The sequence below is a fragment of the Macrotis lagotis genome, chromosome 1 (genome assembly GCF_037893015.1).
Source record: "Macrotis lagotis isolate mMagLag1 chromosome 1, bilby.v1.9.chrom.fasta, whole genome shotgun sequence".
Classification (NCBI taxonomy): domain Eukaryota; kingdom Metazoa; phylum Chordata; class Mammalia; order Peramelemorphia; family Peramelidae; genus Macrotis; species Macrotis lagotis.
The window spans coordinates 348,557,846-348,584,127 of record NC_133658.1 but is presented as its reverse complement, the minus strand read 5'-3'; the positions used below and the strand labels follow the sequence as shown (position 1 = coordinate 348,584,127).

The window sequence follows — 26,282 nt, the reverse complement described above, 5'->3', positions numbered from 1 at the left end:
CCACAAGGGAGATAATAAAATTTGATTCAAGAAATTTTATCTATATGAGTTTCTATACAAAAATGAAAGTCCAATGTTAACATGTGGAAAAAAAGGAAAAATAATGACTCATAGAAGTTCACTAAATACCAATCAACAGTGACTTAAATTGAAAGTGTCCAAAAGACCAAATAATATCCTTTTCATTTCATTCTTTTACCTAATATAAATATGGAACAAACTAAACCAGGAAAAATTACACCTATACAGCATTATTTAAAATACAGTCTTTTTAGCCAAAAAGTTGGTCTGTGGAACCTTGCTCATTTGCATAAAGAATATGTAATTTTTATTTTACAGTTAAAGAAAAAAAAATTTTTAAAAGGCTTCATAACTCAAAAACCCCCAACAAAATTCTATCTACAAGATTACAAAAAGTTTGCAGAAGAACAATTTAAGTTACTTATGGATTCAATTAATTAGTTATAAATTAATTTCTACCCACATGTTTTGAAAGGGAGTGGCCTCTCATCATAAATGAATCTAGGACAACACATAGGATCACAGCAAAAGTAGGTCATTCTACTAAAGGCAAAATTTATCTCTTTCTATACAATGACACGTTTAGCTCAAACAAAATAGAAGGGGGGTAAAAGGAAATGAAGTGATACCTCTGCATCCAAAGTGGCTGAAGCTACAATCAATCGAAGATCCCCTCGTTTCTTTTGGATCTACAAAAATAAGAAATCAAGAAGCAATAATGGTGAAAAATGGCTTTTTTTTTAAAGAACTAAGTGTTAGGCTATATTATGCAAAGAAGTAAGGGAAAGGGTATGTAATAAGAAAAACAATGACTGGTGGAACAAGGTGGAACAGAGGGTAACATGGATAAATGAAAATCAGATGCTTTTTATTTTGGTGTAGAAGACTAGGGTAAGGAAAATGGTAAAAAAAAAAAAAACAGCCTGTTAATCAAGGGGAGATTAGCTTTCTGTATATATATAAATGTGTTCGTATGTGAGGGAGAAGAATCAGACCATAAGAGGCAGTGAGGTACTGTGAAAAGAGTGCTGAATTTATGATCAATAGACCCATAGGTTTGAATCATGGCTCTACTATTATTAATGTTGCCTCTGAGTAAATCATCAAATTTTTCTGAGGGTCAGATTCTGTTTCAATGAAATGGATATCATAAGTGTAAGCTATTACTATAATTATTATTATCATAAAGAAGGAAAGTACAAACTAAGGGAGCTATCTAGGTATGAGTTTATGGAGTTACCTAGTGATGTCAAACTCAAACAAAAATGGGGGCCACTAATCCATACATGAGGATCCCTCTGAGTTGCATATTGACTTAGTTTTAAAATTTAATATTATGTTTTATTGTACTGTTATTTATTTTGCTAAATAGTATCTAATTATACTTCAATGTGGTTCAGGCTACACTTGGGAGTCTTGTGTAGGCTGCATGTTTGACACCTCTGGAGTAGACTGTGTGGTTGGGGAATGATAAAAAAGCACACATTAAATGAACCTAAGTATTTATGGTAAGAATGTAAATGGTGTACAAAGATATACTTTGGGGCTGACTATGATGAAAGATGCTTTGCTACAAATTCAATAGTAAACACTAAGGAAATGATCTTGACATCTAGGATAGGGTTATGTGCAGCATGATGAGAATGTATGTGGGCTAAGCAGGTGTAGGATTGTGCAGTTAAGAGTATGTTCTTTTATTGGAGAAGTGGAGGATATATAAAGGGGTATCATAGTAGATGAGTGAATGGATAAATGAGCATGCTTTAACCTTTGTTTTGTCACTATGTAGAGATTAGCAGTACTAAGGTTGGGATAAATGATTCCTAAAAATGGGTGAAGGATAACAATTCTTTTTTCAAGACAAATATCTATGAATATGTAATACAGATGTGGATATGGTCAACATTTTCAGGAATCAATAGTCATTATGAACCAAACGTAATAATCTTTGTCACATCAAATGTAAATCAATTTAAAAACATATTATACTGGTTAACTGGAAGGGCAATATATTAGCAAGCCAGACACTTACTTCCCTTTGTACCCTGACAATGCAGGATCTGTTGATCAAGCAGTAAAAGTATGAAAAATATAAATGAGAAGCAAATGGTACATATTCTATTCAGATACTCATTAAGTCCCCCCAGCTGCACAGATTTACCTTTTTTAACAAGCCAATAGCAATATCCGTATATAAAGTTCTTTCGTGGGCTTCATCCAGCATAAGAGCACTATTAAATAAAAAGTGGACAAATTTCAGTAAAAGTGGAAAAAAACAAGCCTTTCCTATATAAATATAATCAAATTTAACTTTCTAAAATTGTTCTAGGAATTTAGTCATCTAATACCTTTTTGTAATAACAAAACTAGTTATCTGAAGAATAAAATTGTATTAATACTAACAAAAATGTGTGCTATCAACTCAAAATTTCATACATCTTCAAAGAACAATTCTGTGTTTACTTTCATCCCTAAAAGTTTCAAATCAATACAGTATTACAAAAGACATCACTATTTCATTTTGAACTGTATCGTAGGCAAAAAAAAACCTATCACATGAAAAAGTGGAGCAAAATCCAAACTACACACAAAAGCTAATGATGGAGGACAGTATAAACTCAAAATCATGACCTATGACAGTATAAACTCAAAATCAAATGTACTCCAGATATGAAACTTGGGCTTTATCTGATAATATGAAAACTTATCTTCCCCAACTTTACCTTAAGACCGAAAAATGTAAACACATAGTAATGCTCATACAGTAATTACAAGACTTTTTTTGATTAATTAAGCAGTCTAAAGTTCAATAATCAGTTATACAATTCTTTCATTTGTCTTTTACTATATAGGTCTCATATTAGTATGTCAAGTGGGAGGACTTAGCACAATTTATGGATTTTTTTAAACAGTCATCGTTTTAGATTATTTTAAAATACCTGCAAAGTATTTCTGCTATATAAACTATAAGATCACTATTATTTCATCATTCTGAGCCTTCTCATAGCAAACTTTATTTCAATTAAATATTCAAGAAAACTTGTCAAGGAAAGACATTTACCTATATTTTGTTAATAATGGGTCAACCATCATCTCCCTAACCAGCATTCCATCAGTCAGAAACTAATGCAAAAAAAAAAAAGAAATACAATTGAATTACTTATAACAATAGTCTCACTAAAAAAAGCTTCAATGAATTAAAAATATAATCTATTAAACAAATAAATCTAAGTGAAAAATCAATTCCATTTCAACAGATTTTAAGAAAACATCTAAATGCTTTGTCTACTAATTACTGTTTGAAATAAATGATCAATCAATTGGAGCTTGTCTTTTAACCAAGATTTTTGTAATGATGATATTTAAGATTATATGGTATTAAAATACATAAATATGATTTTGGAAAGTAGTCAAGAGGTATACTTGTAGTTTTCCAAAGAATTCTGAAAAATATCTGACAAGTATGTTTAAATAGACAATGCAAATTGATCATTATAATTTTACCATATCTACTTATTCTCAAGCTCACATAATTGTGTCTATGCTACAAATTCTAAGAAATCATCAGGAGATACTAACATTCAATCTATTTCATCCAGAATTTCCATTCCAGCACATCTAAATCCAATTCACTGCTATATCTTAATAGAAATCTCACTTACAACTTGGAAGGGTAGCACATAGTAGATCCTTAAATTCTTCTTAAATTGGATTGCTACACTAAAGTGAAATGGTGAACAGTGAATAAAAATGCAATGTTTTTCTCATTTCTTAAATGTCAATTATTTTAAACTTGGTAAACATAAAATGTAGATATAAAATATATGAAAAGTAAGGATGGAGAAGCTATAACTAAGGAAAAAAGTAGTATTCTTATGCTATGACTGTTTCCACTACTTTGCTTAACAACTTAAGACATTTTAGGTGTAAATATTATAGAAAAGCCATGTGAAAAGAAGGCAAAAAAACACAAAACTAAAAGTTAGGACACCCTAGTTTTGTCCTAGTTTTATTTGAACAAGTCATGTAACCTGAAGTCCACATACACAACTGCTTGAGGGAATTCAATTAGAAAATCAGTAAGTTAACCTCCAATTCTAATTATGTACTATGATTCTAATCTGATTAACTACTTCCTAATTAAAGGGAAGCACAATGCCTCTATTTCTTAGGTCTTTTCCCACAGTGACTATTTCAGGTCACAGTGAAAAATAGGAATGAAATATATATTAAACAATATGTAACTGCATCAAAATACATATAAGCATGAATCCTTAAATTTTTATAGCACTTATCTACTTCCTTAGAATAAAGAATAGATGAGGAGGTTTGAACATTTCACCTTAATTCTTGTAGCTTGTGGATCAGTGCAATCATCAAATCGAATACAATATCCAACCTCATGACCCAGCACTGCACCTCTTTCTTCAGCAACTCTCCCTGCAACCTTTGAGGGAAAAAGAAACAAAATTATTGTTACCTTGCATACAACTTATTAAAAACCTAAATAATAAACTTCCTTTGAGTGACTGGGCATGTACCATTAAGAGGAAAGATGAAAAAAGAACAAATAGAGTGATAGATTTCATTTAATTTTTCACATGTTCACACTTTATCTCAACCAAAAAAAAAAGCCAGACAGTTTAGGTAAAAGAGTGCCAAATACAGCATAAAAAAGATATGAATTAAATTCTACTTTTGACACTTAATAACTGGGTGACTAACAAGACAGTTAAGCTCTTTTAAACATCAGTTATCTCATTTGTAATACATAACTTACATGGTTTTTTGATGCAATCAAAATTTGATTGATGTAATATACATCTATTTCTTTGTGAACTTTAAAGTACTCATAAAAGTTGTTATTGTTTTCATCATCATTAACATCATTATTAACTAGATTATATACTTGTTGACATCAGGGAACATAAGTGATATTTTTTGTATTTCCTGTAAGAACTAATAAAAGACCTTGCTGATAAGAAGGATTCAAAGAGAGAACGATTTGATTTAGGTAGAACAAAATAAACAATATGCTTTCAGATTAAGTCAATACAGTTAACATTTATGAAAACTTCTTAACAGGACTCTACAAGTAACCCAAACCAGTATGCAATTACTAGCTTATTATTGCAATCATTAACTGATTGCTCTAATAGTTAATTAACAAGGAGTTCCCTTTAGACACCTGCTCACCCATTCCAGTTTTACAGGCTGAAAATAAGTAAACAAGCGAGGAGGCAACGAAAGTCAATTAAGAATAAAGCACAATATTTTCACTCAGTTAATGGTAAAAGATGGTCACGATTTTTCCACACTTCTGTCAGTGCTAAAAGAAAAGACTGTAAGGGGGAAGGGAGAGAGGTATCTATCCTTCTTCGGATCCATGAAGTTTTGGTTAACATAACAAATCAAAATTATTTTTGAGGTGCCTAGCACAGGGTTACTCCCATCATAGGCACTGAAATGGATGATGATGATGATGATGATGATGATGATGATGATGATGCTGAACATGAAGATGCTGCTTTGTTGGGAGAGGAGACATACCACCATTTCAGAATACAAGGAATTCTAGTCTAGAAGTCAGGGAACCAGATTTCAAGTCCTAACTTCCATTTATCTGTGTGAACAAGTCATACGTCTCCTTTAAGTCTCAATTACTTCATATATAAAATGGTTAACAATACCCATACTATCTATTTTACAAGGTTGTTATAATGATGTGCTTTGTATATCCTAAATGGGCCATAGAAATATGAGGTCTAATTTTTTGCTTCCAAAAACAAGTAGTATGTTGAGGTGAATAAATACTAAGGAAATCTAGTGCAAAGAGTTTCTGTTATATGTCTAACTGCAACGTGAACTATCTATACTGTCACTCCAACAAAAATAAGATCTCCGAAGGCATGCCTGTGCAAACCAAAGCAGGGCTAGGGAAAACCAACAGCTCCTAGCAAAAGTATTTGATAATGATATGATCTTTGAAAACCAGGTTTCCACTGTGTAAATTATTAGTGCATCATTACCCTGCATTAATGGCAACATTTGCTTCTGTGACAAAATTTAATATATATAAAAAGTTTTAAATTAAATACAGTATCAGTTAGACTCTACCCAAAAACATAAGGAAACTGAGGAGTCGTAAAAGTGTGCCTCCTTTGTGAAGTTGTGAACTGATTCATCTATCCTGGAGAACAATAAAAGTGTATATATCCTTTGATCCAGGTCTGTATCCCAAAGAAATCTAAGAAAGGAAAAAAAGACCCACATGTACAGGTCTTCATGTAGTGGCAAAGAATAAGAAATTGAAGGGATATACCTCAATTGGGGAATGGCTGAACAAGGTGTGGTATATGAATGTGATAGAGTACTATTGCTCTGTAAGAAATCATGAGCAGTTGGAATTTCGAAAAATCTGAAAAGGCTTACATGAACAGATAGATGGTGAGTGAAGTGAGCAGAACTAGCAGAAAATTCTACACATTAACAAGAACATTGTGTATTGATCAACTATGATGGACTTAGCTCTCCTTAGCAGTTCAGTGATCAAAGCCAATTCTTAAAGATTTATAGGAAAACGATATCCACATTCAGAAGAAAAACTTTTGAGTCTGAATGCAGACCAAAGCACACTATTTTCAGTTTTTAAAACTTGTTTTACAGGGGTTTTTTTGCTTTAGTTCTGATTCTTCTATCACAACATCACTAATGTGGAAGCATGTTAAACATGATTGCACATATATAACCTATATCAGGCTGTCATGAGGAGGGGGGAGGAAAGGGAGAAAGAAAGAAAAATGTCAAATTCAAAAGCTTACAAGAGAAAGAATGTTGAAAATTATCTTTGCATGTAATTGAAAAAATAAAAAACATTAAAAAAGTGTACCTCCTCCTTTCAATCAAGAAATAGTTCTGATAAATTGTATGGGATCATTAATTGCTTTTTGTTCTCCTACTCCTATATGTGTATGTATATATGTATGCATGTATGTATATATATATGTGTGTGTGTATACATGTATAGCCAGCTACTAAAGATCCACTTAGAATTTGCCAAAGAGCAAATCCCAGGATTATGTAGTGAAAGAATGTTGGACCAAGTCAGAGGTCTTGAGTTGAAATTCTCACTTTGCCACTGAGTTTTCTTGTGTGACTTTGGGAAGGGCACTTTCCCTCTCTGGGTTTCTATTTCCCAATTTCAAAAATGAAGAATTTTAACTAGATGGTATCTCTAAAACCCTTTCCCACCTAAAAATCTGTAATCCTACAGCCATCATATTGAATATTACAACTGTAAATGAAAAGAATATTAAGGAAGGAGCAATAAACATCAATTATTTGCATTGCTCACAAATTGTCAAAGTGATTTTGCTAATCTATAGCAAAGAATAATTATTACAATAATAATTTAAGTTCATTGGAAAACTTAGAAAAAAAGCATAAAATGGTTAGAAATCCAAAAATCATGTAATTATAATTTTAAATTTAAGAGCCAATAATGCACAATTCCTACCTGGACCTCTGAGAAGTTCAGTAAAAATTCTATAGATAAAACCTATTTAAACTACAACTAAACTGGGCATGATTACAATGCATAGGAATGATTGAAGGAAACAGTGAAAGTAGAAGAGTTAATGTTGTGATTTAGGATGCTACTAAGGTCTCAAAAATAGTACTGACTTGATTTAAGTAGAACAAAACAAACAAATATGTCTTAAGAGAAACTTAACATTTATGAAAACTTCTGAACAGAAGTTATCAACCGAAACTAAATATGTAATTAACTTATTATTTCAACCTTTAACAGCTCACTTCTAATAATTAATTGACAAAAGAGCTCCCTTTCTAAATCCAAGCAAGAGAACACTGGAAAATCTGGTTTAGTGACAATTATAGAAAATGTTGGGGGGAAAGTAATGGCTTTTCATTAGTCAGGAAACTCTTATTAAGACAGATCAGCAGCTACTCAAGAACTGCCTGGGGCATTAAGAGAGTGACTTGCCCCAGGTAATATACCAAGTATACAAAGGAGTGGAATTTCAGTCTTTCTGACTCAGAAGTCTCCTCTATCTGGGATGTCAAGCTGCTTCTATAGAAAATATGAATGTGGGGGCAGCTAAGTGATACAGTAGCTAGAGTACCAGCCCTGGACTCAGGAGGACCTGAGTTCAAATCCAGCCTCAGACACTTAAAAATTACCTAGCTGTATGACCTTGGGCAAGTCACTTAACCCCAATGCCTTAAATAAATTTTAAAAAAAAGAAAATCTGAATGTGCTTAAAATCTCCATATATTTTAACCAATGGCTCTCATTACTAGACATGTAATGCTGGAGAACATCAAAAACAAAACATAAATATATAGATATAGATATAGATATAGATATAGATATAGATATAGATATAGATATAGATAGCAAAATAACTCAAAGCAACACTTTTTGTGGTAGTAAAGAAAAGGTAATTTAGTAGATGCCTATCAGTTGAGGAGGAATGACAAAATCAACTATGATAAATAAATATAATGAAATACTGTCATACCATTTTTCTAGTAGCTTTTTGTAGTGATAACATTGAAAACGAAAGGGGGAATAGATGAACAAATTATGGAATATAAAAAAATGGTGCTAAAGGGAACAAAGTTTCAGGGAAACCTGGGAACCTGGGAAATTATTTTCTTCATGCAATTCCCACAACACTGTAAATATCAACAACTCTAAAAGAGTTAAGAACTGATCAAACAATGACCAAACACAATTACAGAGGAGCATTGATGAAGTATATGACTTATGTGTCAGAAAAGTGATCTTAAGGATGCTTATTAACATAAATAATTTTTAGACATAGCCAGTGAAAGAATCTGTTTTATCTGATTATGCAAAACTATCAAAGAGGCTTGTTTCTTTTTTCCTTAAAAGGGGAAAAGAAAATTTATTTTTCTTAGTTAAAAAAAGCTAAATAAAAATAAAATATATTAATGTGCCATAAAAAAAGAAAAGAATATGAGGCATTACAGTAGTAGGCTTATATGAAGTGATGCAAAGTAAACTAAAAAGAATAAGGAAAACAATATCCATAATGACAATAATAATAAAAGCAGAATGAACAAATAACAGTAATAACAACAACAATAACTAAACAACTATAATTATGATGACCAAGTCTGATCCTGAAGAAGAGCTGAAAAAATATGGCATATTCCTTTCACTGCAGAAGTAGGGGAAATTTTTTTTAAAATGTGTACATATACACAATTCATTTAAAGTGTTGGTTTTGTTGAACTAATTTTTTTTTCTTTCATTAGTTATAAGGGATCATTGACTTAGAAAAGAAAGGACAGGAAAGGAGGAAAAAGTGCTAAGTACTTTACAACTACAGTTATAGAACTTCCCCCATAGTGGTTTTACTATATCAGGGGTTGGTAAAAAAAATTAAATGAGAATTTTGGGGGGTAGTTTTGTAGAAGCTGCAGATATAAAAAGTCCAGCAAACAATACAGAAAATGTTTAGAAACTCAGAAATGTTTAAAATATTATAATAGTACAATATAATGTCAATATATTTTATCTTACAATACCATAAGTATTCAAACATCTTCTCTGGTATGAAGGGAGGTTCAAAAAAATGTCACACAAATTTTCCAGATTGAAGGAATGCTCTGCCCCTACCCCCGCGATGGAGTATTATCTCATTTGATTTACACAACAAGTCACCCTGGGAAGTAGTGTTATTATTATCTTCTTTCTACAGATGAAAAACTGAGGCAGAAAGCAATTAAGTGACTGGCCTAGATCTCACTAGTAAATCTCTGAGGTCTGACTCATATTCAGAGCTAGACTATGTACTATCTAGCTACAGGTGAAGAGAAAAGAAACATTTAAAAATTAATGTAAAAGGACAGAAAAGAATCAATAAAAATAAATTTTAAAAAAATGTAGGGATGGCTAGGTGGTACAGTGGATAGATCACCAGCCCTGGAGTCAGAAATACCTGAGTTCAAATCCAGCCTCAGACACTTAATAATTACCTACTTGTGTGGCCTTGGGCAAGTCACTTAACCCCATTGCCTTCCAAAAACCTAAAAAATAAAATAAAATAAAATAAAATAGAATAGAATAGAACAGAATAAAATAAAATGTGAGGTCTATTAATCATATTCATAATTATTCAAAAGCATTAACTGGAAAAATCAGACAGATAAAAGGGAATTTAATTTCCAAACTATAATTTTAATATGATGGCACAGAATCAGTCTATAAGAGGATAGACAAATATTTAATAAATACTTGTTCTTTCCTCATTCCCCTTAGAAAACATCCTGGCATTTCACTATATGCACTTAATCTCATGATAACCCTATGAGACAAGTTAGCACCTCCAGAAGAACAAACCGGTCCAGAATTGAATAAGGGGGAAAATGACTTGGAAGCAGAACTCTGAATAACCAAAAGTTTCTCCCTGTTAACAATGGCCCATCATCAGTTTGTTTTTGTTTTTTAAAATATTAGTATTCTACAAATAATATTGTACTGTTACAAGTCATAAAAAACCAAATTCTCAGGAAAATAAAAATTATGTCACCAGAGGGCAATGTAGAGGTGCATGGTGGGCAACACACTATCAAGGAAAAACTAAACAAGAATAGTGGCATAAAGGGGCAGCTAGGTGGCGCAGTGGATAAAGCACCGGCCCTGGAATCAAGAGTACCTGGGTTCAAATCCGGTCTCAGACACTTAATAATTACCTAGCTGTGTGGCCTTGGGCAAGCCACTTAACCCCATTTGCCTTGCAAAAAACCTTAAAAAAAAAAAAGGAATAGTGGCATAAGAAATTATCATTAGAGAGAGTTATGACAAGAAGATGAAGTAGGCCAGTCAAAATAGCTAAAGTGAGAAAAAAACACAACTGGTAGTCCATGTATTCTATTATTAGTAACTATTCCATGTCAAGATATTTAGAGGAATGCTCCTAGACCATGGAGGAGTTCCAATGTAGATGATTCATGTTATGGGAAGATATGAACTAGAAAGACAGAGGATAAGTAGGCATGAACAGATCATGATCTGCATTTTTGGAGATAGGTTCCACATCAATGCAATCACAGACTATCCAAGTATTTGTACATATTATAAATAATAAAGGAAATGGTGGTGGGGGAATGAATATATGACTGCCCTCTCTATCACAAAATATGAAAATATATAAATCTATAATAGTTAGGTGACAGTAGACAGAACATAGACCCTGGACAATTTGGGGCTATCTGCAAAGGAGAATACCTTCTGTATCCAGAGAAAGAATTGTCGACTTTGAACAAAAGTCAAAGACTATTACCTTCAAATTAGAGAAAAACCATTATCTTATTATGTAATTTTGCTATCTCATCCTTTATTTTTGTTCCTTAAGGATATGATTTCTCTCTCATCATATTTACCTGAGATTAATGTATACCATGGAAACAATGTAACGTAATACCTTCTGTGCAGGGTGGAGGGAGGGAAGCAAGAATGGGGGACAAATTGTAAAACTCACAATAAATAAAATCTTTCAAAAAACAACCCATGGAAAAAAATTAAGCAAAGAAAGGTAAAGTAACCTAATTTGCACTGAGCATGTGAGTATGAATATGACTGCTTTCAAATTTTAGAAATTCATATAGGCTTTAGAAAGAAAGGAAACAGCTTCCAAATTTGATGGATCTATTTGTGTACAGATTAATTTGCATATATCTTTTCCTTTAAAATGAAGACCTTTGCCTCTAGGAAGCCTTCAAGTGTATATTGGGATACGGATTTCTGAAAAACTTGCCTCTAAAGCACTGATTACTGCTATAATTATTTTAACATGACTGATTAAGTTAAACAACCTGTCCTCAGAATAGAGGATATACTGTAATACTTTGATAATACCAAAACTGTAATGTGTTAAAAGCAAATTAAGCTGAAAAATAAATACAAGAAATAAACCAAAAAAAAAAACCTTCTTTCCAATATGATTTAAAAGATCCTGCAATCCAATAGTTAGCTGCTTGTCAGGTATTGTTTTATTAACATTCAGTCACATCCTCAACCAATTTAATGCTTATTTACTCAAATACTGGCTTAAATTTTTTCAGATGCACAACTGAAGAAATATTGGTAAGCAACAAATGTAATCAATTTTATTATTTTCTAACCCGAGGAGCAGACCCTCAGTGGAGAAAGTATTATGTAATCACTGAATTACAATGCAGAATTGATCAAAAATACATGGTGAATTAAAGTCTTTCTTCATCTATCATATTTATAAAGTGATATATAATAATTCTTGAAAGACAGAATCTGAACAGAAATGCTAATAAAACTCACTGAAGGGGTGGCTAGGTGGTGCAGTGGATAGAGCACTGGCCCTGGAGTCAGGAGTCCCTGAGTTCAAATCTGGCCTCAGACACTTAATAATTACCTAGCTGTGTGGCCTTGGGCAAGCCACGTAACCCTATTGCCTTGCAAAAATAAATAAATAAATAAAGCTAAAAAAATAAAAATAAAAAACTCACTGAAACAGCAGCAACTCTTCGTGGCTGGGTCACTCCAACTACTCTTCCTTCTGCTGTCCAACCAGCTTCTGCCAGATACTGCAAATAAAAGAAAATCAATGCACTTCTATAACATATAAAAAACAATTTATTTTAACTGATTGATTTTCATTATTACAGGAATCTTTTCCCTTGGTATCACTCTTTCTAGAATTCAGAATCTTTTTATTTCCATATTCTTATTCCTTACTAGAGTCTTATTAGTTAGCAAGATCTTATTAGTTGGATTACAAAGAATTCTACTGAAAACAGAATTAACTTTAGGTGTACATAATTACAGAAGCATAAATTTAGAACTGGAAAGTTCCTTAGAGACCATCTAGTCCAATTCCATCACTCCTTCGCCACAGATTTACCCAAGGTCACACAGGTAGAGACAAAAGTGACAGAGAAAGGTCCTCTGACTCCAAATTCAGTGTTTTTTCCATTGTATCAAGTTGTCCATGAGAAAATTACTTTCTTTTATATTTCGCTCATTTTCAGAAATATATATTCACATTTAATAACATCAAAAAGGATCTACCCCCTTCAGAAATGTTTAGTGTACGGAAGTTCAGAAGAAAGGTGTTACATAAAAATGTAGCTATAAATATGTTTATAAGTCTAGAAAAGTAAATAACAGTTACTATCAAAGAATTTCTTAAAATAGTTCAAATGGTTTTAAGGGAAATAATTCTTGGTTGCCTACAAAATATTTTATTTTCAGACTTCAGTATAAGAGAAAAGAAATAGTTCTTAAGTTATTAATAATTCCTTAGAAACATTTTATTTGAATATAAACAAAAATTAGCAAATATTAAACACATACGCACTTGTGGAATCTGTGTAGTTTTCCCACATCCTGTTTCTCCAACAATCACCACTGTCTGATAATTTTCTATCAAATATAAGATATGATTTCTAAGCTGAAATGGAAAAAAATGAAAAAAACAATGAGCTAAATGAAACAACCAAATCAAAGATTCTTTATAATTTGTGAAATTAGTTTCTAAAGGGCAATTTATTTTTAGTGAGTATATTTCAAAGATGCCTGAATCTTTAATTCTAAAGATATTAACAATCCAGTTACTTAACAGATTATATTACATATATATTTCAATACATAATGAATTTCCCTTTATTCCCAAAAAATAAAGGGAACCAACAGCATAAGTTCTTCAGTGACTGTGGTGAAGGTATTATCTATAAAGACAAGCTATTATTATCAATATTCCCTACCACATGACTGCCCTTCAAGTGTCTGAGGAAAGCTTGTCCTTTCTAAGACTCTCTTCTCTAGCTAAACATTACAAATTCCTTTAATCATTCTGTATATGACACTTAGAATCACTCCAAAAGTTGGATCATTATTTTCTGGACAGGTTGTAGTTTGTCAGTATCTAGAGCAAGGGTTATTAACTTGAACTTCTAAAAAATAAAAATATTTTGATAACTGTAATTCAATAAAATTGGTCTTGTTTCTAATTAAAATCCTTTTTATTCTATGTCTTTAGAAACATTCTGGGGGGGGGGGGGGGTCCATGGGCTTCAACAGACTACCAAAGGAGTCCATGACACAAAACAAGGTTTTAAGAGTCATAAAAAGGAATTCTGACAGGAGGTAAATTCAGTTGATCAGATGGGCCAAGAGAATGATACAAACTAACATTCCTGTGTAAGGTGAAGGTAAATTAGAGACAAGGATCCTGCAAACTGATGACAATAAGCAATTATGAGGGCATTGTGTTTGAAGGGTACAGAAACTGGGGCAGAGAAGGCTGTGAGTCTAGCACTAAACCCATTAGGAAGGAGGCAGAATAACCTGGAGGATCACAGATAACAGCAACAAAGATCTGAACAGGATGAAATGAACTTTAAGGGCGAATAGGTGTTCTGCTGATGGGATAAGAAGGAGGATCTGAAAGTGATACTGAGAAGCAAAGAGTATGCCTTCAAGTCCTGACCCTGAGCGTCAGGAGGTTAAGCCTGGAAAAAGATCGTTGTCAAGAAGTAAAAGCTGAGTTTCAAAGAGCATTAGAAGATGTAAGAAAGATAAAAGCAAGAGATCTAGGATCACAGGAATCACAGATAGATATGGAGCTAGAACTAACCCTGGAAGATATCTACTGCAACACCTTCATTTTACAGAAGACAAAACTAGGGCTCAGAAAGAAGAAATGACTTGCTTATGGTCATAAAATGATGAAATGCCACAAGTCAGTATTCTGATGAGTTTTTTTAACTCTAAATTATCAATCAGCATGGAGAAAAAATTCAGAAGGTTCAAGGAAAAGAGAAGGCAGGGAATGACAAGAATGGTGAAGGGCAAATGCTGAGGATACTAAAAGGGGGAAGTTGGAAAAAGAGAGGAAGTATCATGGCCAATGTGCTATTACTGATCCTAGTTGTCTAGGATCTCAGATAAGGTGCGAGATAGGCAATGGCAGGGGTAAGAGGCTGCGTAGGAGAGGGGCTATACAGCTAGATGCAAGCTTTCAGGAGATGACAGATTGAGGGGGAAGGAAATGGGTTATCTGGCCTGCCAGTTTTGGGGAAGAAGTGAGCATCTAGCTCCCATCCCCACATGCATATGTTGGCATCCAGGGAAGAGCCCAATCACTTCATGATTGTTTTGGTACATTAGTATCTCTCAAAATAAAGTACTCAGAATAGAAAAGAGTACTCCATATATGTTAAATCAGCACAGAGAACTCTGAGACCCTGTCCTGCTGATCAGAATACTCTGATTACCTCCTTCCATTAACATCAGCTAGCATTTAATATTGATTTTTATTTTACTATTGACAGAATGCTTTACAAATATCATTTATCTTTACAACGACCCTTAGGAGGTGGGTACTATTATTATCCTCATTTTACAGATGAGAAAACAGGAAGTCAGAGGTTAAATGACTTGACCCCAGTTACACAGCTTCTTCTTGATTCCATGTCCAGAACTCTATTCATTTTGAAATGAGCCTAAGTTCACTTGAGTCTTTTTTGGCAGGAATCTTACATTACATTATCAAACTGAGTTCGTAATCAACTAAAATTCCCAAGGTGGTTTCAAGTGAACTGCTGGCTAGGCACAATTTCTTAACCCTAAGTTTCCTTCCAACCCTAAAACTCTACACTCCTGTAGCTGATTTTTAGAAACCCAACTGTAAGACTTTCAATTTATGCCTACTCAATTTCATGTTATTCTTTGTTTTTTGAGTTTTTGTGACCATTTTTCAAATTTGTAAAGAAAAGGATTTTTTTAAGGAAAACAAAAAATTTACTCATCACTTCTTTAAGTTATGCCTTATTAAAGGTTAGATAACATTTTCTCTCATTTTGTACTTTTCAATTGTTTTAGTTGATGTTGACAAAACTTTATTTTATTTTTCCTAAATTTTGCCTGTCATTCCAACCAACTAAACTATTATAGATAATAGGATACTAGATTTGGAGATGGAAAGAACCTTAGATGTTATTAGTTCATTTGCTAAATTTTTCAGCTAGATTAGTCCAAGTTTACAAATAGGCAGTAAGTTGCAGAGCTTGGAGGGGAGCCTGGCTTCACTAACTCCAAATCCATCAGTCTTTACAACAGTCTAACCCAATCTTTCATATCTACTATGTCACTGGCATATGTCATCATCTAAGTCATCTGGGTCAAGATTGAAGCTCTGCAGAACACTCCTCCACAGACCTGCTTCCAATTCATTACTGATCCACCATTTATAAATACATCTTACACACAATATAATCCAATGTATATTCAGCTGCCTTTTGTATAAATATTTCATGACAGACTATGAAATAACTTGTAAAAGAGTATTCATGTGTAAAATCAAGATGATAATACTTATATTGCCTGTTTCACAGGGTTATGGAGACAAATGAGAAAATGTATATAAAGTATTTTTGATTTTAAAGTATTACATAAATGTAAGCCATAATAACTAAACAAAATCCAGATATATGATCTACACCAAGCCTTGACATAAGTCTAATAATCTTGTTAAAAAAAAAAAGAAATTAGGTAGCTAGTAGAACTTATTTCTACTGAATCCATGATGGCTCCTAAAGATCATTGCTTTCCTTTCCTTTCTAAAGAAATAGAGACCAACTAATTATTCATTCTAGCATTATGCTGGGAAGTGACATTAAGCTCATCAATTTAGTTATTGGACCCACTTTTTTGAAAAAAAAATTGCTTGTCTCTAACCTTTTGACACCTATGAAGTTTGCAATTTCTACACTGGAATGTCACTCATCTGGGATAAGACACTATAAATTTATTTGTAAAAACTGAGCTTTTTGGGGGCAGCTAGGTGCACAGTGTATAGAGCACCAGCCCTGGAGTCAGGAGGACCTGAGTTCAAATCCAGCCTCAGATACTTAATAATTACCTAGCTGTGTGAACTTGGGCAAGTCACTTAACCATTGTCTTGCAAAAAACCAAAAACAAAAAACAGCTTTTCTTATGATTTCCTCACCTATCTTAAACTTGTACTTCTACTTAATGAAGACCATCTTACTTAGATAGACCTTAGATAGACCTCTTGGACAAAAAAAATAGAAGCAAAATATTTCTGCAGCCCATTAACTATTTATACCATCTGTCCCAAACAATAAACTTATCCTTTCATTAGATTATAGAATCACATATTTAAACCTAGAAGAAACTTTTCCTTATAATTTTTAATAAAATTCCTTGAAATACAGTCCTTTCCTAAGTTTAAGTCATTCTAGCATATTCTGACAGCTTGTACAATTCCTTAATATCCTTTTTTGTTTATGATTTCCAACCTTATCATTCAACTAAAAATAGCTGATAGCACTCTCCCAGAATACACCCCACATATCCAATCAGTGGCCAACTCTTGTCAATTCTATCTTCTCATCCTCTTTCAACTATGTCCCCTACTTTCATACAATCATCAAGAGTACTGGTCTTCATCATCTCTCCTTGTTACTATTACAATAGCCCCCTAATTGGTTTCTCTATCGTCTTTCCTCATTTCTCCACATAACTGCCAAATTAACCTTCTCAAGCACAAGTCTGACTACAGCCCCAACTATTTCAGAGAGTCCTTATTATCTTCATGATCAAATGTAAGAAAGATCCTGTTTGGTACTGAAAGCTCTTCACAATCTGGTCTCTTCTACCTTTCCAGTCTTCCTGTATTCTACAATCCTTCACATACTCTATGATAAAGTGACATTGATTAACTAGATGTTCCTCAAACAAAATACTCCTCCCATCTCCACACCTTTGCACTCTCTGTCCCTCCCTACAGTGACCTTCCTCTTCACCTCCACTTCTTAATTTTCCTAGCCATCTTCTGTAGGAGACATTTCCCATTCACCCAGAACTCAAGAGCTCTTCCCTCTAAGGTTCCTTCACTTCTACATTTTATATCTCTTGTATATAACTATTTATATGTATGTTGTCTTCTCCATTAAAAAAGGAAATATTTTGAGGATTATCATTTGCCTTTCTTTCCATACCTAAAGCTTTGCATAGTGCCTGACCAGAAGGCACTTAATAAATATTGATGAGTTTTCATGGTCTCTACTGTTAGAATGTAAGTTCCTTGTGTTCAGGAACTTTGTCTTTGTATCCCAAGGACCTACCAGAGGCATTTAATAAATACTTGTTCCAATACTTCAAGGATCTTTGCCTTGGTTTGGATCTTCCCCCAACTGACACAGATTATATCACTATGCCTTTAGAAAAATCTTTGAGATTTTATGTGATTGGAACACTTATCACTCTGTAGCCAATCTCGTGAGGAGCACCTCCAAACTAAGCTAGGCTGGTCCTCAGACAACAAATATAAAATAATCTACTGCTAATGCCTAAATCTTTTGTAGTCTGACCACATCTGTGAAAGTTTGTCCATCCACTGGTGCCAGATTTTGAGAACCCAGGGTAACAAAAAGATGACTTTGTGGGAGTAAAAAAAAAAAAAAAAAAATATATATATATATATATATATATATATATATATATATATATATGTATATGTATATGTATATAGTGTGTAACAAACATGATATTCCAAATTAATTCTTAAAAATGCTTTCATATCTCAAATAATATATAACTGTAAAAACATTATCATCTTTCAAGATTTTATAAGGTTATTTTTGTCAACTCTATCTTCCCATCTTTCTGTCTCTCTCTCTGTTTCATACAGTTGTAATTCAGGCTCTCATCACCTCTTGCCTGGAATACTGCATCCAAACTGGTCTCCTGTGGCCAGGTTTTTCCCCTTCTACACAGTTACTAAATTGATCGTCCTAAAAGCATATTTCTGACCAGGTCACTTCAGAGCTAAAGAATTTTTAGTGGCTCCTGACTGCCTCAAAGATAAAATATAAAACTTCTATTTAGCACTGAAAATCAAAAGACTCCTATCTTTCTACAGTGATTTCACATTAATACCCTTAGTTGTCTTCAATGTTTCAGAAAAATTAATCTGAATTCCATCTCCTACTTCAACAACTTTGTCCAGGTTGTCCCCCATGTCTTGAATGACCTTCTTACTCTTGGAATCCCTATCTTCTTTCAAGGTTCAGCTCCAGTTCCAGTCATTCTTTGTTCTTTCAGTTGTTAATGCTCTCCCAGCTCCCTCAAAATTGCTTTGGATTTATTTTACATACAAACATTTTATATTTACTTATCTGTGCTCATATTGTTTATCCCCATCAGAAAATAACATCCTTAAAGTATACAGTTGTTTCTTTTCTGTCTTTGAATCTCCAGTATCTAGGATTCTGACCAGCACATAATAGGGGCTTAATAAATGCTTGCTGAATTGAATATAGAAATTGTCCATGAGCACACAATTCAGACATAAGGGACTAATATAATACCTTAAAAACTGGCAACTTTTGTCTCTGCTGCTCTATAGAAAGGGCAGCATGAGGATTATAAATGACAGTGGTTCCAGAGCTTTCTGCTGTACTTTGTCTCTCTTCTGAGATGCTGATGCCTGGGCCTTCTGTGCCTGTAAGATAAATATTTATTGAGGTCTTTCCATATTGTAAAAAGATACATAAAAATTAAAATATTCAATGCATTTTTATATTACTTTATATTACTAAATTTCACCTCAGGAAAAATATCTTTAAAAGTGTGCATCAGAATAAAAAAAAAACTTTCAGGGGTGGCTAGGTGGCATAGTGGATAGAGCACTGGCCCTGGAGTCAGGAGTACCTGGGTTCAAATCCAGTCTCCGACACTTAATAATTACCTAGCTGTGTGGCCTTGGGCAAGCTACTTAACCCCATTGCCTTGCAAAAACCTAAAAAAAATAAAAATAAAAATAAAAAACTTTCACTCTAGCATCAGGTAAAGCAACACTGCCGTGTTCAATTCTGGTGATAACATTTCAAAGGTAGAAGGGTATTGACCAATAGCAATGCATCAAAAAATGGGTAACCAGGAAGATGCAGGAGAGCCTGGAAACTTTCATATGAAAAAAAAGTAAAAGGAATTAAAAATTTTCATAATGGAGAAAGCACAACTTAAGGTGGGGGGAAGAGGGGAAAGGAGAAGACATAAGTGATATCTATCTTCAAGTATCTGAAAAGTTGACATATGGAAGAGGGATTAAAATCAATCATTCTAGAAACATCTATATAATGCTTATAATGCATAGGATACAGTGCAAGAGCTCTATAAGCACCTGTTTCAGTTGCCTTCATGACAGTCTTCATGTTAGGGATGTCCCTAACTCATTGAGGAGTATGAAGACCATCATTTACCCTTAACCTGGTTTGGCTTTCTGCTGAGATGGCTTACGGGTGTTTGGCTGCTGCCCATGCTAAAGCATCTTAGAGCCATAAGTGAGAGTTGGACAGGTGGACACCAAAGGTGGATAAGCAGCCCTGAAAAGGGCTACTCAAGTCCTCAACTGGAGGTGCTACCTCTTCCTGAATACCCTATACATCCCAAAGGAAAAATAGAAAGCTTCTAAGAACTCTTCCAATTCCAGGCTTCTATTTTGGCACTCAAAAAACTAGGGTGGACAGAATTCTAACTTCTTTTTTTCTTTTTTTAATTTAAGAGTCTCTCCATCTCATGCTGGATGTAAGTACAAGGTCTTTTCAAAGGCTCACCCCATTACTGATTGACATGGGAGCTGTGGTCTGCTCTATTTCTGATTTAGACTTTGACAACCTGGTCACACCATGCTCTCATGGGCTCACTATATTAAAAAACTTAGTGGGACACCGAAATAGCATAATCCACTGAGGCCCAGAACTCTCGAGCTCAAGAGATGAGCAAGCTTCAGCATACACAGGGGCTGGAATTACAGGAGTTTATCACTACACCTGACTTTTTTTTCTCTTAAAAAATAGTATTTGTTATATAGGATGAAAGTTTTCTGGGAGAAAAATCCAAGGAAAAATTTAAGCAAGATAAAAATAAAAACTTATTTAAAACAATCCTTTTACAACTCCCACTAAATTCCTGCTCTGAACATTCCTCCATTTGAAAATACTAAAACCTTTTCCTCACATTTGTGATTTAGCAATACTGTTTTTCAATAACACTATATCCTCCATGAACAGTTTTTACTCTACCCCAAGCTTCATTTTCCTCACTTACCCCTTTCTTCTCCTAAAGTTAAGGGTACCACTGTTTCTTCTGTGATTAAATTTTTTATTCAACAGCTGCCCATTCAGTATTTAACTGGTCTCTTCCCTTTAAAAGATTTCCATTCAACCAAATTAAAAATTCAATAATGTTTTCTGCTACCAGTAAATTCTCCAGTCCATTACATATTTCTTTATGATCATTTTCGGCTTAAGAAGCACTATTCTTTGCTTAAATCGATGAAAGCTATGCCATCTATTAATGAAATTTCTGAAAATATATTAAAACTTAATTGCATCAGTTTTCTTCACCTATAAAATGTGATTGTTCTTTCAATTCAGTATTCCCTTGATATTTTTCTGCTTATATTTTTTTCAAAATTACTTCCTATAACCAATAAAATCATTAGTTTTATACAACATAACTTTTAAGGGATTCTTTGCTTTAAAAATCTAGTGAAATCAATACATTTCAGAGTATTATTGAACTTCATTTAAAAAGAGCAAAAAAAGAACAAGAAAAAGGGTTAGCTTCAGCCTATGAAAATTAACTATATTTTTTATAAAAACTCAAGAGTAGGGGGAGGCTAGGCGGCACAGTGGATAGAGTACTGGCCCTGGAGTCAGAAGTACCTAAGTTCAAATCTAGCCTCAGACACTTAATAAACCTAGCTGTGTGGCCTTGGGTAAGCCACTTAACCCCCTTTGCCTTGCAAAAACCTAAAAACAAACAAACAAACAAAAAACAAAAACTCAAGAGTACAACTTAACCAAAATAAACATTCTTGCTTCAATATCTTAGCTTAAACTGAAATAGGATTGTGCCTCTTTGTACAAACTCTGAGTCCAACTTTTAAAAAAAGCAATTAATTGCTAGCTAAAATAGAACAAGGTTCATTGAATAGAGTAAATGAGAATGGAGACTTCGTCTTCCTTATCAGTAAAGGACAAAAAATGGAGTTACAAACTTTCTGTTTGCTTGGAAAGGACATGTCCAGCAGTAGTAATAAATTCATATGTTGTTTAAGGAAAGAAGCAATAAGTTTACTAGTAAACAGGGTAAAAAAACTGATTAAATCTTGCATACAACAAAAGTAATGCTTTCTCCCCCTCTTTTTTGTATCAATTATTCAAAAAATCCAAATAATCCAAGTAATAAAAAAACTAATTTGGAAATATTTGTATTAAGTTCAAGTCTTCTCAACTTTTTTTAAATTCTTATTTTCATTTCTATTATCTTATTTCTTATTCTTAAGAGTAGTTGAAACTGTTCTTCAGTAAGTAACTGGTAATTAAATGATTAAAATTACAACTTGCAAAAAGAAAGTTTACAAATGTTTGCTCTTAAACAAATACTAGATTGCAACAACTAAAATCCAGTCCTAAACTGCCAATTAAAAATATATAATTTCAGGATAACTAAGGGACCAAATGAGTGAGTAGGTGTGTGAATAAGATTGGGGAATAATCTAGGTGACAGAACAATGTGAAACTATTGTAGCAATTCGGTACAATTCAAGATGAACAAAAGAGAAAGCAGATCTGATTCTTCAAAAATCTATCATTCACTCAGCCTTCTATTAATCCACATCCAAGTCTCCAATTTTGACCATTTTGCTGAAAAAATGAGGTAGAGGATAAATACAAATTCCATTTATTAAGGAAATTTACTAGATTTTTGTTCTAATTATCATTGTTTAATTCTTGCGACTTGCTAATTGCTGGCCATTTAAAATGCTGAATCATAAGATTGCATTTGGAGAAAAGGAGAGGTTACAGATTATTTGCAGAAAGGAATTCTGTCTGGGCCAGAACAATTCCAAAGGATTCGGGATGAGAACCCAAGCACCTCCAGAGAGCTGATGGACTCTGTCCCAGTTGACTTGAGGCAGTATTCTGTCTCTCTCTCTGTCTCTCTCTCTGTCTCTCTCTCTCTCTGTCTCTCTCTCTCTGTCTCTCTCTGTCTCTGTCTCTCTCGCTCTCTGTCTCTCTCACTTTGTCTGTCTCTGTCTGTCTCTCTCGCTCTGTCTCTGTCTCTCTGTCTCTGTGTCTCTGTCTCTCTCTTTGTCTCTGTCTCTCTCTCTCTGTCTCTCTCTCTCTGTCTCTCTCTGTCTCTGTCTCTCTCGCTCTCTGTCTCTCTCTCTCTCTGTCTCTGTCTCTTTGTCTCTGTCTCTCTCGCTCCATCTCTGTCTCTCGCTCTGTCTGTCTCTCTCGCTCTGTCTCTGTCTCTCTGTCTTTGTCTCTCTCGCTCTGTCTGTCTCTCTGTCTCTGTCTCTCTCGCTCTCTGTCTCTGTCTCTCTGTCTGTCTCTCTCGGTCTCTCTTGCTGTCTCTGTCTGTCTCTGTCTCTGTCGCTCTGTCTCCGTCTCTCTGTCTGTCTCTCGCTCTGTCTCTGTCTCTCTCGCTCTGTCTCTCTTGCTCTGTCTCTCTCTGTCTCTGTCTCTGTCGCTCTGTCTCCGTCTCTCTGTCTGTCTGTCTCTCTCGCTCTGTCTCTGTCTCTCTCTGTCTCTCTTGCTCTGTCTCTCTCTGTCTCTGTCTCTGTCGCTCTGTCTCCGTCTCTCTGTCTGTCTCTCGCTCTGTCTCTGTCTGTCTGTCTCTCGCTCTGTCTCTCTCTGTCTCTGTCTCTGTCGCTCTGTCTCCGTCTCTCTGTCTGTCTCTCGCTCTGTCTCTGTCTGTCTGTCTCTCGCTCTGTCTCTCTTGCTCTGTCTCTCTCTGTCTCTGTCTGTCGCTCTGTCTCCGTCTGTCTGTCTCTCACTCTGTCTCTGTCTCTCTCGCTCTGTCTCTCTTGCTCTGTCTCTCTCTGTCTGTCTCTGTCGCTCTGTCTCCGTCTCTCTGTCTGTCTCTCGCTTTGTCTCTGTCTCTCTTGCTCTGTCTCTGTCGCTCTGTCTCTCTCTGTCTCTGTCTCTCTCGCTGTCTCTCTGTCTCTCTCGCTCTCTGTCTCTGTCTCTCTTTCTCTGTCTCTGTCTCGCTCTCTGTCTCTGTCTCTCTGTCTCTCTTGCTCTCTGTCGGTCTCTCTCTGTCTCTCTAGCTCTCTGTCTCGCTCTGTCTCTGTGTCTCTGTCTCTCTCTCTGCCTCTATCTCTCTCTGTCTCTGTCTCTCTGTCTCTCTCTGTGTCTCTCGCTCTCTGTCTCTTCCTTCTCATTGGAAACAGGACTAGTACAGACACGTTTACATGACTTCACGTGGATAATGGGTTTCGGCTTCACGTTGCTTTGCTTGGTCTCAATTGGAGGAGGGAAAATGTGTAAATGAGTGTTTAACAATTAACAAACAATAAAGAAAAGGCAATTCCGAACCCGAGCTTCAGGACCCCGCGCCCGAGGAGAGGACTAAGGCCGAGCCTCCGCCTGCCCCACACGCTCCCCTCCCCCCTCGCCCCGCAGCCCCCTCTGCCCCCCAACAGGCGGGTCGGGCAGGGGGCGCCCCCCCGGCCCTACAAACCGGCCCTGACTGGCCAGATCGGGAAGTGACTTTAGACACAATGGAGCGCCCAGAAATGAAGGGCGCCCCGGGGGGGACCCCAACTTTTGTGGGAGATTTACGGAGCCGCACCCCGGGAGGGGAGGCGGGAATGGCACCGAGGCCACTCTGAGGCTGTAAATGGGGGTGCGCCCACCTGCCCCGCGCCCCCGGGGGAATGGGGGCGGGCACCCCTCCGGAGGCCCGGGTCCCCCTAGGGGCGGCGGGGCCGGAGGGGCGGAGGATGGTGCTGGGTGCCGGCCTCGGCCAAGGACCCAGCGACCGAGCGGGGGCTGCGGGAAGCGCAGGCAGACCTCGCCCCTGAGCCCGCCTCCGGCCCAGCGTGCTCCGGCAGAAGCGCCCTCGGGCCCGGGCCGACCCAGCCCCGCGTCCGACCCCGCGCCCCTCCGGGGCCTTACCGGGTTTCCAGAACTTCACGGGTCCCATGGGCGCGGCCATGTTGGGGTGAAAGGTCACGGCGGGGGCTCCGCCCCCGGCCACGAGCGAGCCGAGGGGGCGGGGCGGTGGAGGCCGTCGTCGCTGCCGCCGGCCTCGGCCCGCCTGGCCCGGCCTCGGCCCGCCTGGCCCGGCCTCGCGGTCGCCGCTTCCCAGGCCGGCTCCGACACTAGCGGCCTGCTAAGCGGCAGCGTCGGCCGGCGCCAAGCTCCGCCCCGCCCTCCCACGTGACTTCTCCCCTCGGGGACCCTGGGAGTCGGCCGCCGTGCTGGGGCCTCACATCCAAACCGAAGCGCATTTTTAATGATGATCGCAACTCGACAGAAAGACGATTTCAAAAGAATTGTGGAAAATTTCTCGACAGAGAAAACTGCTCACTGAAAACGTGTGTATACACAAACAGGGTCACCCACTCACAGCAAAGAAAACTCGTGTGTGTGTGTGTGTGTGTGTGTGTGTGTGCAAAGTTACACACTCACAAGACTCAGCAAGGGTGTAATGCTCAACCAAAACTGACCCCTCTGTACGACACAAACTGAAGACGGGGAAAAATCCATTTTAAAAAATTGAGAGACTCCTCTGAGCAAAAAGAAATGTTTAGGGGCAGCTGGGTGGTGCCGTGGATAAAGCATCGGCCCTGGAGTCAGGAGTACCTGGGTTCAAATCCGGTCTCAGACAATAATTACCTAGCTGTGTAGCTGTGGCCAAGCCACTAAACTCCATTTGCCTTGCAAAAACCAAAAAACAAAATGTTTATTTTGGCTTTTCTCGAGAAAAGGGCACCTCACAAAAGTAGTGATCAGGAACTGCCCCGAGGTGACAGTCAAGCTGGATGATAAGGCCAAGCCCCCTCCCGAGCGCCCCTCTTCCAACCTGATTGGCTAAAGTTTTCAGAGTTACAATCTTTATGAAAAAATCTCAGCAGCAAAGAGAAGAATAAAGGTTTTCATAAATATTACTTCACCATCCGGATGGCGAGGGTATCAGAAGATTTCTAATGACCTTCTGTTAAATGAATTAATGTCAGCGTATGCAAGGTCTTCTTAGTTTAGCACTTACAAACAAGAGAAGGCAGGCTACTGTTCTCACAATCCATTATCAAGTCGGTGGCTCACCAAGGGTGCAAGGTCTCTTCTCTGGAAGTATTCCACTATTTCCCTGCCTTACAGAATCAATGCAAGGTCTTTCTGGAAAC

General features: G+C 36.1%; 1 protein-coding gene across 2 annotated transcripts in view; it reads right to left on the bottom strand.

The window, feature by feature from the left end:
- The window catches only part of DHX35 (DEAH-box helicase 35), a 63,576-nt gene extending 38,374 nt beyond the window's left edge, over nt 1-25,202 (bottom strand). For both annotated transcript variants that reach the window (XM_074211963.1, XM_074211964.1), the window contains exons 1-8: nt 25,051-25,202; nt 19,447-19,580; nt 13,410-13,502; nt 12,559-12,636; nt 4,364-4,468; nt 3,083-3,144; nt 2,183-2,252; nt 651-710 (exon numbers count right to left, since the gene is read on the bottom strand). In XM_074211963.1, the coding sequence (XP_074068064.1) occupies nt 651-710; nt 2,183-2,252; nt 3,083-3,144; nt 4,364-4,468; nt 12,559-12,636; nt 13,410-13,502; nt 19,447-19,580; nt 25,051-25,090 (642 nt within the window). In that variant the 5' untranslated portion in view covers nt 25,091-25,202. The remainder of the gene's footprint in view (nt 1-650; nt 711-2,182; nt 2,253-3,082; nt 3,145-4,363; nt 4,469-12,558; nt 12,637-13,409; nt 13,503-19,446; nt 19,581-25,050) is intronic.
- Nucleotides 25,203-26,282: the final 1,080 nt, after the last annotated feature.